Raw genomic sequence first — 13,840 nt, 5'->3', positions numbered from 1 at the left:
GACTACAAATGAGTTGCCAATGTATCCTGTCTGTGAAACGCACACATTTAAATGAAAGGAACTGTGGGTGCTTTGCAGGTATGAGAAGCTACCATTGGACTTCAGGACTCCTTTCATTTTCAACATGGAGAACTTTCCTCAGCCCTCCAACAGTTCTGTCCCACTCAGCATGGCAGCCAACCGCACAGCCTCCTCCACCCTGGCCTCTCTGTCCCGTTACTTCCTGCACCAGCGCTGGGTGTGGGCTGTTCAGAGCAGCCAAGGAGTGGCTGTGGCCATGCAGGCTGTCGCTCACATCCTCACCATGCTCTCCGAGTGAGTTCAGACACTTAACTTGTCTTTTTTTTGTGTCCATTCTCAAGTTGTATTTTAAGTTTTTTAAGAAAACGAACAAATTTGCTGATCGAAAGCATTTAACTTTTTGTTGCATTTCCATAGTCATTTAAAAAGAATATTGAATTAATCAATTACCAAAACATTATAATAAAAATGATAGTGGTGTTCTTTTTTAACAAATACTGTTAATGATCAAATGGGGTGTGGTTACTTTTAACCGTAGAGAGGCCTTTACTAACAGTAACAGATACTAACAGTGTTGGTGAAGCTACTTTGAAAGCATAGCACTGGAATAAGTTGAACTTCAGCAAAGCTCCCCTAGGTAGAAATCTATTTTAGTTAACTAAAGCTACTTAGAAGTAGTATTTCAAACTAATGTATCAAAGGGACATTGTACATGTGATACGAAATGTATAAAAAAATTGAATACAAAAAAGATCATATATATATCTATATATATGTATGTATATCTATATATATATTGTATGTATATATATATATATATATTGTGATGTATATATATTATATATTATATGTATGTATATGTATATATAATATATAATACTATATATATATATGATAGATATATATATATGTGTATATATATGTATATATGATATATTATATAATATATCTTAGTATTATATGGTATATATAGTATTTTTACTCTAGCTATATATGTATATTATATATATATGTCTATGTTACTATATGTATATATGTATATATATATGTATATATATATATGTATATACGTATATATATATACCTATATATATATATACATATATACATATATATACATATAGTAATGGTATAATATACTATATGTATATATATGTATATATATGGTGTATTATATATATGTGTATATATATATATATATATATGTATATATGTATATATGTATATGTATGTATATATATATATATATATATATGTATATGTATGTATATGTATGTATATATATATGTATATGTATGTATATGTATATATATATATATGTATATATATATGTATATATATGTATATGTATATATATGTGTATATATACACATATATAGCATGTTTCCGTTCAACACAATGCCTTGTACATATTCTCAGATGCTTGATCATGGCAGGTCATTGGATCCCATACATTTCTCAGGATTTGTCATATTTCTGCAGGTGCTTCACAGAAGACAAAGAGGTCAGTGCTGAGGAGTTAGAAAAGAAGGAAGAAGAGCAGGAGCTGCCTGAATACTTACACCTGCATCAGATGGTGGTCAGGAAGATCGGTGAAATCTGCAGAATAGTCAATCAGGTAGCTGATGCAGCACTCGACACACATCGTCGCAGACCTTGCTAGAAATATTTTACAAAATCTTACAATTGAAGTAACAATGCCATTTTGTATTAAAAGGACCATTGGGTTAGAAACAACATAACAGGCGTGTAATGAAATATACAATTCTGTACTGAACATCAGACCTCAGTTCACTTGGTTTATTGAGGTTTGTTTGCATTTTCATGTATCTAAGTGCCTTCACAGAGGGGAGTTTTTTGTGCCAAACAGGATTTTATGTAAAATCATCTATATTGCAACAAACGCTCATAGATCAACACAGCACTATATGCGGTATTGTAAAATGCTTCCTTTGTATATGTGTATGTGTAGCGTATGCTGCTGCAGGACCTACACGACTGCCATGTGTGTAACTCTCTGCTGGTGGCTGAGAGTGAGGAAGACATCTGGAAGAACGAGTCTCTCTACAGGCAGAGGCTCAACACCTCTGATGGTAAGCCACAAGAAGATGCACATAGTTTAGGTTTCATTTCTTCAGGTTTTTATACTTCTATGTGCACCCTAATACAAGGTAGTGGCGGTGAAAGCATGTTTTCAGTCATTTGGATGAACCCTTTAATTTCTTCTCTGATGTCTTATATTTATATATTCCTTTGTTATATTTCAACTTGACCACACAGATTACAACACAGAGGAGAGCTACCAGGCCAGAGACTACCTGGCAGCCACCATGCAGTTCATCCCTGGACATTTTTCCTGTGATGTGGTGTGGAGCACCATCATTCACATTCACCCACGCCTCAAGATGGGACCCAACATGGGGGTCTCCAGGGGTGAGTAGCAGATCTGAAAAAAAACAACTAAGTTCCTATTTATCGGTTGACACCCGCAATGAGTCATCAAATCTGTATTAAATCTGTGAATTACAGTTAGTGCCACTAACTTTGTAGAACTGCTAAAGATGACTAAGAATCAATACTTTAATACAGGGGTGTCAAACTCATTTTAGTTCAGGGGCCACATGCAGCCCAATTTGATCTCAAGTGGGCCGAACCAGTAAAATCATATCATAATAACCTATAAATAACGAGATCTCAAAATGTTTCCCTTTGTTTTTTTGCAAAAAAGTACTAATACATTCTGAAAATGTTCACATTTAATGAACTATCTTTTTACAAAACAACCTAAAAGTGCAATTTCAACAATATTATGCTTCAGTTTACCATTTAGTTGCAATACAACTTACAGATCAGTGTATCAGGCACAACACATTTAGTCACAGGTATCTGGAACAATATAGTATTTTACTTTATTATCAAAACAACTTGTCAAGATATAGAAATACTTTTAAAATTACATTAATTTCCACATCTGTGTAGTAATCCTGACACACCACACAAATACAAACTAAAGTGTCAACTATTAAGGAAGAAGGTTAAGTTATCCCCCTGCCTTGTAAATGTATAAAATGTATACATGAACAATACATAAAGGTTGTGTCTCTTTGTACTGCAGCTGCTGACTGACATTATATTTCACACTGTTCAATGTCTTTAAATATTTCCACAGTAAGTATTCATTTTCACAGAAATATATTCTTACAGAAATATATAATGTGCAAAAGCTTTACATTTAGTATGCTTACTCACTGTTCAGTTTTTCCTGAACCTTGGCATCTTTTAGCGTCACAAGTGCATCAATATCAGGCGTCAAATCCTGAGTAGCAGCCAATTTCAGGATATCATTTAAGTGCTTGTGTGTGAGCCAAGAGTGCAGCTTTGTTTTACTGATGCTCATTACAGAGAAAAGTTGTTCACAAAGGTAGGTAGTCCCAAACATGCACAAAGCCTTTGCAGTGAGGGCTGTCGATGTGGGGTACCCTGGCAAGAGATGCTGATAAAAGGTGTCCAAGCCCACCGAGGCAAATTTGTCCTACATATCTGAATCACACTGCAAGTTGATTACTTCAAGTTGGATGTCGACGGGCAGATCAGAAGCCTTGACCGTGAACGGCAAGCGAAACACTGCAGTATGGCTTTGATGCTAATGCTATTTCGCTAGAAATAAGGTAGCTTTCACTGCTGCATCGCCGATATCTCGGCTACGGGTAACAACAGACTACTGTTTCTTCAGACCCGCTAACAATTCATTTATCTCCTCAGTTGTCTTGCAATCTGTTGTATTTTTCGCCATGATGAATCTCAAAGTGACGCCAAATATTATATTATTTGATTATTTATTATTACCGAGCACACAGCTTTCCCACTCACCTCTGTGAATAAATAGGAAACGGTCTATTTTTCTTGGAAAACTCTTCACTCCGTGTCCACTTTTCTCATTTTTAGACAAAGACATTTTGGATAATGAGGCTGCGAGTGTAATGTTGACAGAACCCGCCAGCTCCAGAAGTTCTTTTACTGGCAGCTCAGCATGAACAGTTTGCTTGCTTGGCAGTGTTGTGTGCGACCCCCAGTGGACATATTTGAAATAGCAGTTACTTTTATTGAAAATTTGAAGTTAATGTCTTCGCTGTAATTTTTACACTTTGCAAAATCATCCCGCAGGCCGGATTGGACCCTCTGGTGGGCCGGTTCCGGGCCGTATGTTTGACACCCCTGCTTTAATATGTAACATTTAAGTGAGTGGAGCCTAGCCTGGACATTTCTGTGAGGAATCTTCTCTTCATTTTTTAATTTACAAAGGTTGAATTACAAATATATATTAAATGTGTATTTCTTGCCCTGTTTTGAAATGATATATTCACAGGAAATAGATGAATAAGTGAACACATTTTTTTAAGAAGGTGGTTATTAAAAGAGAGAAAAACCTTCAAACGCCACACTCAGGGTCTAAGGCTTTGTTACTGTACAAGATGACTATTACATGGAATCCATCCGAAGTTATTAACAGTACTGTTGCTCTCCTTTTAAGGGTCTCATGATCAATTACATGGATAAGTACTGAGTACTGGTGCAGGCTGGTTAGTGGGCTGCAGTCAGCGTGTAGTTGTGCTTACAGCGATCATGTGCCAGACGTTATTTCAAAGCAGCTTTTAGCGACAAAGTTTTTGTTCTCACATTCACAGAAATTAAACACTTCTCAATGTATTGTGTTTTGTTATAGTGACGATCCTTTTCCTAAACAAATAGATTTGTTTTGCAAACATGCTAAATGTGTTGATATGTTTTTGTCTCCCTATGGTAGCGATCCAGGCGCTGCGCTCTGTGCTCAACTCTTTCTGTGTGGTCAACAGGAAGAACATGTTTGTCTACCAGGAGCGTACCACCAAATCTGTCTTCTACCTCAGGTTACACTCCCTCATCATTATTCACTCTGCTCTTTTTCACTTCTTTACTGGATTTCAATCTTTCTCTTTTGCGGTTTGCAATGCGAGGGCTTTGGGAGGGCTGTCGTAACACATCTCACCTATAAACTTTACCCTCAAAGCGACAATGAGTTTTGGGGAACTATTACACCAACAGATGTTCTTAAGGTAGATATAGTAGAAAGGAAATCAAACTTGCTTGAAATTGAACTGCTGTCAAACACAGCCTTACGAGTAAACACCATTTGTGGATGCTCCGAGCCAGATGGTAGAGCTTACATATCACATTGTTAACTGTGTGGTTGGAGGGAACACTGTATCCTCACAGTGCTGCTCACACAGTTCATAAATCATCTCACAACTTCAACAGGGCTGTGCTCAAAGTGATTTATCATGGAAGTGAGCAGGAGAGAGAGTAACACCATGCAGTTGTGAAGATGTAACACAACTCATCATGTGACATTGTCGACTACTTTATGTAGGTATAAGTTATGTATGATGAGGCTGTTTCATTCATAATACATCATGCATAACTTCAGTTTTCTGAATATTCTCTTTCATAACGGAGGTTGAGCTCAGTCCCTTAGTGCTGATGTGCTGAGAACAGAAGTCAGAGTCAAATTGTCGCACACATCTCGTTTGTCACATATTGACATGTGCTGAAATTATTGCCAATTTAAATTGTAGCACTTAGATCTTTGTCAAAATCAAGTATTGCACAGTATTCCAGTCCACATACTGTATGTGCTTCCAAATGCACTGACATATATATGTTTTTGTATTTGGCTACTTTAATTAACTTTACTAGCTTTATTAAAATGTGAACTAATCAGTAAGTACTGACACAGCAGCCTTCATATGGTGCAACTGCTGTTTAAATACCTTCAGATTGGATCTCTTGTATTTGTAATAGAAGCATTTCCGTTTTATTTCTTCTTTTTTGACATGATATGTAACTGGCTGTAGCATTGTAGTCAAACATCAACTCTGTGCTGTCTTTAGGAAAGACTAGCTAGCCCATTCATGCCAGGCTTTTCACTATAAAGCCCCCTTCTTTATGAAACACCCGTCTGGTATAATACAGGGGCACTTAGTTCAGCTGGACAAGCTTTATACACAGCAGCAATGATTTTTCACCATTTTCCTCTAGCAAACATATCATACTGTATTTCGTTGTGTCATGCTGCTTTTGGCTTGTAAGTTAAGAGCTTGTAAGAGTTGTTTATTGACTGTGTGCTGTCATTTATTTTGTTGGAAACATTAGTACATTAGTGAGAGTGGCTTTCAGATGAAAAAGATAGAAAACACTGGGGTGGTTATCAAGACAGATCAGAGAGATAAGGATGGTATAGTCAGTAGGTGACATTTGATATAAATGGCAGAAGATGAAATTGCTCTAAAATAAGTACACAACTATTACCAGTGTAATCACAAGGACATCAACCTTCATACCTCTGTTACTTGTGTTTATCTTTGCAGACTTTGTGAAACGTCTCTAACAGGAAAATACTCCGACGTGGATGGAAACATCCACATGACTCGCTCCATTGGGCTGGCTCGGAGTCAAGAGCCCTTGTATTCTGAGGAATTTATGGTTAGTCAACAAATGTAGTATACACCCATTTATTTGAGCCTTGACTGCCTGAAGACTCAATTTGACCTGAGACTTGGCCATTGACTTGTCCTTGAAAGACTTGAGACCTGACTTGGACTTGTCTTTAACGACTTAAGACTTGACTCGGACTTGTGAATCCTTTATTTTATATTGAGACTGATCTGACTCCATAATAACACGACACAAATATGGCACACAGTCTAGTTGTATCAGAGTAATCTCACAGCCATAAAGTGTATATTAGACTTGTATGAGTCCCCAACAACCAGAAGTGAAAACACTACAGAGCAGTTCACCAAGTTCAACCTAACAAGAAACATAATGAAGAGTTTCATTAGGCAGCAGAAATCATTCGCAACATACTCCCACAATATGTCCAGAACTTTACAATTGAATTTACCTGACATGTGTTGTCTGCAGAGGCAGAGAGGTAAAAACATTAAAATGGATACAGACAATTACAGTATTTATACCAAATAGTTGACAACAATGTTGTGTCTTTTCTCAGGGCTCCAAGTCTTCTCTGGATGGCTCTCGGCCAGTTGGACAAGTAGACAAACACATCCTGCTGCTGGTGCATGGAGTGGGAAACACAGGTAAGAGCTGGGAAAGATCAAGGGCAATTTTTTAAATGACAAAAATGGATTCATGATAAAATGGTGGAGTAGTAATAACAAATCCAAGGGATTTTCACAGGCATCCAGTTTGTGTCTTGCCGATGGCAGCTTCAGCTCACGGAGATTCAGTGGATCAGGGGGGGTGTGGAGTAAATGTTTTGTTGAAACTTTACTCCGGTTCGAAACAAAAAACTCTTTACTTAAAACAGATGATGAGTGGTAATAAAAGCATACGGAAGCTTCTTTGTATTGCAAGGAAAAGGTCAGTTAGTTAGTCCTGACTCATATTCAAAGATTAAAGTGTCATTTAGGTTTGCACAACAAAATGCAGTTGTAGCTCAGTCCATTATGCTATACAAGAAAAACAGAACAGAACAGAACAAAAACAGTAGTCGTAGTGCATTTGTTTTTTAACATGCAACAGGAGGAATGTAAACAAACAAAACATTGAATTCTCTGGGCACATAATATGACCGGCATCTTAAACATAAGAAAATTCCACATCAGGGAAACATTGTCCATCAACTTTGACATTTGAGCATTATTGATGTTAACAGAGAGTCCGCCTCCTCTCGTCTCACTGGAGTCCTGCGCTCTATCCTGCGCTCTATCCTGCGGACTACCCGTCAAGTGCAGCAGCTTGATCCGCGATGTTATGATGGAGCCACACATTCCTGTTAGCCTGAGTCTTATTTTCCTGCGACAAGACATCGGCCAGGAGCAGGCTCTGTAGTGGAATAGCCTTATAGTTTCCTAGCTGGGTTAGCTTAGCTACCCTCTTGGCTCTCTTCCCTCTCCTCCTGGGCGGTCTCTCCTCCCTGGTGGTGTTTTGGTCCAGCAGGTCTGGCTGGCTGATGCGTGGGCGGTTATCGTCTCAAGATCCACTGCACTTAATCCCATCTCCACGCTTCCTTCCCCAATGTTGATGAGCGTATTTCTGTTATATGCTATACTTGCTCCAGTTAAAAAAAGAAAAGATGAAAAGAAAACAATTCAAACAAAAATGTAGCGAGGTTCATGCGAGCGTCCAGCCACTGCATCTAAATGTGCCACAGTTGACATAGCAAAATATTGTAGTTTAGTTAATGACCAATAACTAGAAGAATATTTTGATTAGATCTTAGGTCCAGATTTGGAAGAATACAGAGTTTTTTTGTTTTTAGTCACAAACTGAAACTACTTGAGTCCAAATTGTATTTTGTCTAATGTGTGTACAACTGCATTTTTGGATGTGTGAGAAAAACATTCTGCAAGGAATGTTTTAAAACCACAAAGCTGATAGGGATACACTACAATGCATTCATTACTTTGCTTAACAGAGTTTTGTCAATAGTACTGAAGAGTTTTAATAATTATTTGATATTAGAATTGGATTATCAGTTCAATTGCCAAAATTCAATTTAGAGGATATTGTACTTTTATCTGAGGAAGAATGTATGCTAAACTAAGTGGCTTCGTCCACTGACAGAGCAGGCCTTTATCACCCACTGCTACTGACATCTTTCATCTAAAAGAAAAGGTCCTGCGAAGTACGGCTGCAAGTACCAAATTAGATTCAAATAAGATATGATTATGCGGTATGTCAAGGTCTTTTCAGTTATTTGTGCTTGTGTTTTGACTAACCAGGATACATTTGAAATAACACTGCACTGCTGATATCAATGTTTGAAGGTTTAGAGGATGATGCTGGCTCAGCTCTCTTTTCGTCACAACGGTGCGGTAAAGTGACTGTAATACCGCCCCCGCTGCTCCGATTCTCCGGCCAATCTCTCGCTCCATTGTCCCCTCACTCGCGAACAAGACCCCGAGGTACTTGAACTCCTTTACTTGGGGTAATGGCTCATTCCCTACCCGGAGTAGGCAATCCACCGGTTTCCTGCTGAGAGCCATGGCCTCAGATTTGGAGGTGCTGATCCTCATCCCAACCGCTGCACACTCGGCTGCGAACCGATCCAGTGACTGTTGAAGGTCACAGACCGATGATGCCATGAGGACCACATCATCTGCAAAGAGCAGAGATGAGATCCTCAGGTCACCGAACTGCAACCCCTCTCCTCCACGACTACGCCTCGATATCCTGTCCATGAAAATCACAAACAGGATTGGTGATAAATACATAGTGTCAGTTTTATTTAATTTTAAACTCAGTCATTTCCTGAAATAGCTGATCAGTGTCAAGTTTAGTCAACAAACAGGAGAAGGAGAATTTTTTTTTCACACAAACTCATACATGCATTCTTTTGATAAAGAATTATTATACAAAACAATTTTATTTAAGTATTATTCTTTCAGTGGATCACTTTTAGTGCTTTGGACAAACTGCTATGGAGATAAAACATACCTCATACATAACATTTCTGTACTCTAGTTTCTTGACAGTTTCCAGCAAAAGCTATTATTAGATGTTAAATCAGCTCTACCTATTGTTTATCTCATGATGTATGTTTTTCTTGGGTTAGATGCTTTTATTTTAAAACATTCATAACATTATAAACTATTAGTTTACAAATGAGTTATAAATAGACATGACATAGACAAACACATAGCATGAGATTATTTATAATCTGCATCATGCATGCTTTCTGGATTACATAGGCCATCTACAAATCTTTATATTTTTACATTACACAAATTATAACACCAATAGCAATCATATATCATGGGTATAGCTCTTTTTTGGAATGAGATTGCTATCAAGTAAAGCCAACAACACAATGAAGACCACCAGTAAAAGTGGTCAAATTAAAAAAATAATATAAAAAAATATAATATAATATTAAGTCTGAAGGAGTCTTCAAGCCAGTCAGTTCCTGTGTGTGCATTCACTGCAGTCCAATCACAAGAAGGGTCATTACCATGACAACAATTGCCACTGTCGATTGCTCATATTAACAATATTGCTAGTTGCAAGATGTCAACCTCAAGGTTTGCAAAGAAAAAGGAAGTGCGGCCTTATTGTGTGTAGTTTTAGTTAGGCTATATATATATATATATATATATATATATATATATATATATATATATATATATAGGCTGTTGGAAATCTTGTTATTTTTTGGACAATGTATAACCTTTTGTTGCTGTGCTTAGCTGCCATTGGTGTTGATCTCAACCTAATATAAATGTATATGTGCGGCTGTAATAATTACTAATAATAATAATAATAATAATAATAGAAATAGGTTGTAAGAGTTGCTGGAGCAGGCTGCTGTTCTCCTGTGGATGCCTTGATGGCACTGTTGTACTGGGGATATTTGTCTGTTTAGTGACAGGCTTGTATTACATCAGCACTTTCTCACAAACACAGCTGATTAAAGTCTTGTCTGCTCCTCTGCTTACTGTACTTTGAATTTACTGTCTTTATTTTTTCACATCTCTGGATAGCTGTATTGTAACCCTCCTTGAAGTGTGGGTTTTTGTAAAGTACAAGTAAAATGTAACCCTCTGTGGCACTAATATATGAAATACTTCCTTTTATTGTTAGATATTAAGAACATTCATGCTCATAATTGTGCATAAATGTTCATTCCTGACCTTGAGTAATTGAATCAAGGCCAATTTCCTTGCTTTCCCAGAGCTTTCTCACTGGATTGTTGAATTTTACGTAGTTTAGTCGTCACATTTAAAAGTCATGAAATGACAACTGAGCTCTCTCCATAACAACAGAGAAAACTCCTAAGGAAGGCTGTGAGATGCTGTTAAAAGCTCCATACAATACTAAGGAGTGGATCTTCAGTTAAGCTTTTTCATAAATTATTTTATTTTACTTAATATATCCATTGACACATTTAGACCTTTAGTTACTGAACTGAAATCCTATTTGTAATGCACTAGCCAGAAAGTTTGGGTATTTGCAGCATGAGGGTGATGCAGAAGAGTTGAATCCCTTTTTGTTCAGGTCCAGAGATCACAGATGAGCTGGTCAAGGTGCTGCGTAAGCGCCTGGATGAGACCACCCTAGACATCATCACAGTCATGCTTGTCAGGAACTGCAAGCTGACACCAGCTGATGTGGAGGTAAATTGCTCATCAACTGTAATTTTTAGAGAAGTAATTGGGGAAAAGCACATTTTCCCAAATGCCTATAGAAACATTCTGTGTTTTTTGACTTCTCTGTAGTTTTGTGTATGTTCTGTGCACACTTCCACAATTATGGCTTTTATTCCCCTGGGGCAATCAGCAGTTCTACTGAAAATTGCTTTGGATAAGAGCCTTCATAAAATGTTGTGTGGTCAGTTCATCCAGCCATCAGGGTCTCCAGCCACTGAGGTGATGAACTTCAGCCTCCCCAACTACTGTCTTCCCTGGCTGCCCGCTGTGGCTCACTACCTCAGGCAGAACCTCCTCATCTTCCTGCATGTACCCAAGTATACTGACAGCAACACAGCACACCACTTCAAGGTAAAATCCACACCAACTTAATGTTTTTCACTTAATATTGTAATTTACATGTGGCATGTTAATGTTAACATTGGGGCGACAGTAGCTCAGTGTGGGGACTTGGCTTAGTGCCGGAGGGTGGCCGGTTAAAGTCTTGTTCTTGCCTCTTTCTTTTTTCCATAAATACCTGGAAAATAACAACAATTCTCGATATCAAACCTTTCTTTAAGGAACAGACAACGTCCAGAATGTGTTGGTTGACCTTAGAGGAAAGTTCTGCTTTATTACAAATTGGGTGAAATGTTTTAGTTTTTTTTCCATAATCTCTGTTGGCTCAGAGGGCAATTGGGATTAAGAATGAATAAATCCCAGATAGGGGGGAAAACTGTGGCAGAGAGTAAAATAATTTTGGCAAGTCTCTTTGTGACGTTTGAAATGCTGATTTGTACTCTCCTGTCTGCAGCACTACTTTCATTTGAGCGGGGACTTGGCTGACGGTGATATCTACCTCTACAATAAACCAGGAGGACAGGGGACGGGAGGCAAAGGTAATCAATACCTGCCTTTTGACTAAGGCAGGTGTAAGAAACAGATTCTACATCCATGTTGGTGCTGAAATGATCAGTACATAAATGATAACACATTCTTGTATAGCACTCCATGTTTGCACCTTGTTTTGTGTCTTGTTTTTGTATGAGTGTAGCGTTATTCACTCCTTTTGTTTTTCACCGGGGACCAGGAGAAACAGAAGTATATAGAAGGATGACAATAAGGTCTGTCACTTATCTCTCTATTAATCAGTTATTATGATAATCCATTTATTTATCAATTATGAAACCCAAACATTTGCTGGCTTTCAATAACCTGAAGTTTTATTGTGACCAGGTTCTTACATTCGTTTTGATTTAAATCAAATTTATTTATGTAGCCCAATATCACAAATGACACATTTGTCTCAGTGTGCCAACTGAGGAGGGATCCCTCTCCCAGGACGGACAGACGTGCAATATATGTTGTGTGTACAGGATAAACAACATAGTACAAATACAACATTTGACAGAGAATGATGTTGTGATCAAAAAAGAGAAAGTTTGGATGAATCCAGGAAAATGTCAAAAAGGCTTCCCGGTGTTCGGCAGGACCAGGGCAGCAGGCACAGCAGGCACAGCAGGCGCAGCAGGCGCAGCAGGCGCAGCCACGATTCATGATCCTTTGAGGTTTTGGTTTTATGCTATTAAAAAGTTGGGCCTACTATGTAATTCTATGTACCATTGTTGTGACAAAGTCTGCTGCCTCATCAACTAATTTTCCCCTCTTGACATTAATCCAACATCAACCCTAAAGGGTCACCACGTGTCAACGCTCCAGAAAAGCTGCAATTTTCACAAATCGACACATTGCAGCAGCTGTACCTGACCTTATTCATCAAATCATATCAAATGATGTGATGCTGCTGGAGTGTGTTGCACATAATCTGTGCTATGCCTAACCATAACCTTACCTAAGAACTAACCATGGCTAGGTGTACTTCACTAGGGAAATATTATGTCAAGGGGAAATAGACTTTAACACAAGTTAGCGAAAGCCCAAAAGCAAGTTCAACCCATTGTTTTTATTGGTTTGCAACACCTCAAAGTTTCTATCTTTTTTTTCATCTTTTTACTTTTTGTTGTATCCTCATGTCTGCCACACACTGAATATATTCTTGTCCATCTTTTGTTTTCTAAACCCTGACTCAGCTCCTGAATGGCCCCTCTCCCCAAATGCTAATGAGGAACTGGACATGTTGCTTTGTTCAACAAGTGTCCTCCACTCTGTTGGAGAACACCAACTCTGTTTGTTAGTATATTGGTTGTCCTTGTTGATGCTGTGGTGGAAAGTATGTTTACAAAGATGCTCAAACGGTCCAAGGTCTGTCTCTGAGCATTTTATTATAAAGAAGGCTTTCTGCAGAAAGGATCAGAGCATTCAGTACAAAGGTCTCTCAAGCAATGATACCGTGTGAGGAATCTGGTCTCATCTTTATACACCTCAGGTGACCAATAGGGGTCAAGAATAGGACAAGGGAAAAGCACTGTAAACCAGACCTGGCTTTGATCAACCTGGCGTTGATCAATTTGGTCATTGTTATTCAAACACAGCCCCCCCCCTGCTTCCTTATCTCTTCGCTGCCTCCACCTACCACAAACACCTAGGATAATAAACCAGTCAGTCAATAAACCACTACTCAAACCTTCATCCCTTAACATATGTGAGATAGGAAGAAAGACAACAATAACAAC

At 38.2% G+C, this 13,840-nt stretch overlaps 1 protein-coding gene across 1 annotated transcript in view; it reads left to right on the top strand.

Moving 5' to 3' along the window:
* Positions 1–13,840, top strand: part of szt2 (SZT2 subunit of KICSTOR complex) — a 91,824-nt gene that overhangs the window by 13,328 nt on the left and 64,656 nt on the right. The window contains exons 16-25 of the mRNA XM_029429540.1: positions 79–315; positions 1,504–1,639; positions 1,994–2,114; positions 2,302–2,454; positions 4,826–4,928; positions 6,426–6,540; positions 7,070–7,157; positions 11,077–11,195; positions 11,415–11,579; positions 12,022–12,106. Coding sequence (XP_029285400.1) covers positions 79–315; positions 1,504–1,639; positions 1,994–2,114; positions 2,302–2,454; positions 4,826–4,928; positions 6,426–6,540; positions 7,070–7,157; positions 11,077–11,195; positions 11,415–11,579; positions 12,022–12,106 — 1,322 coding nt within the window. The remainder of the gene's footprint in view (positions 1–78; positions 316–1,503; positions 1,640–1,993; positions 2,115–2,301; positions 2,455–4,825; positions 4,929–6,425; positions 6,541–7,069; positions 7,158–11,076; positions 11,196–11,414; positions 11,580–12,021; positions 12,107–13,840) is intronic.

The sequence above is a fragment of the Cottoperca gobio genome, chromosome 4 (assembly GCF_900634415.1).
Source record: "Cottoperca gobio chromosome 4, fCotGob3.1, whole genome shotgun sequence".
Lineage (NCBI taxonomy): Eukaryota > Metazoa > Chordata > Actinopteri > Perciformes > Bovichtidae > Cottoperca > Cottoperca gobio.
The sequence above is the reverse complement of the archived record's forward strand: the minus strand, read 5'-3'. Positions and strand labels throughout refer to the sequence as shown.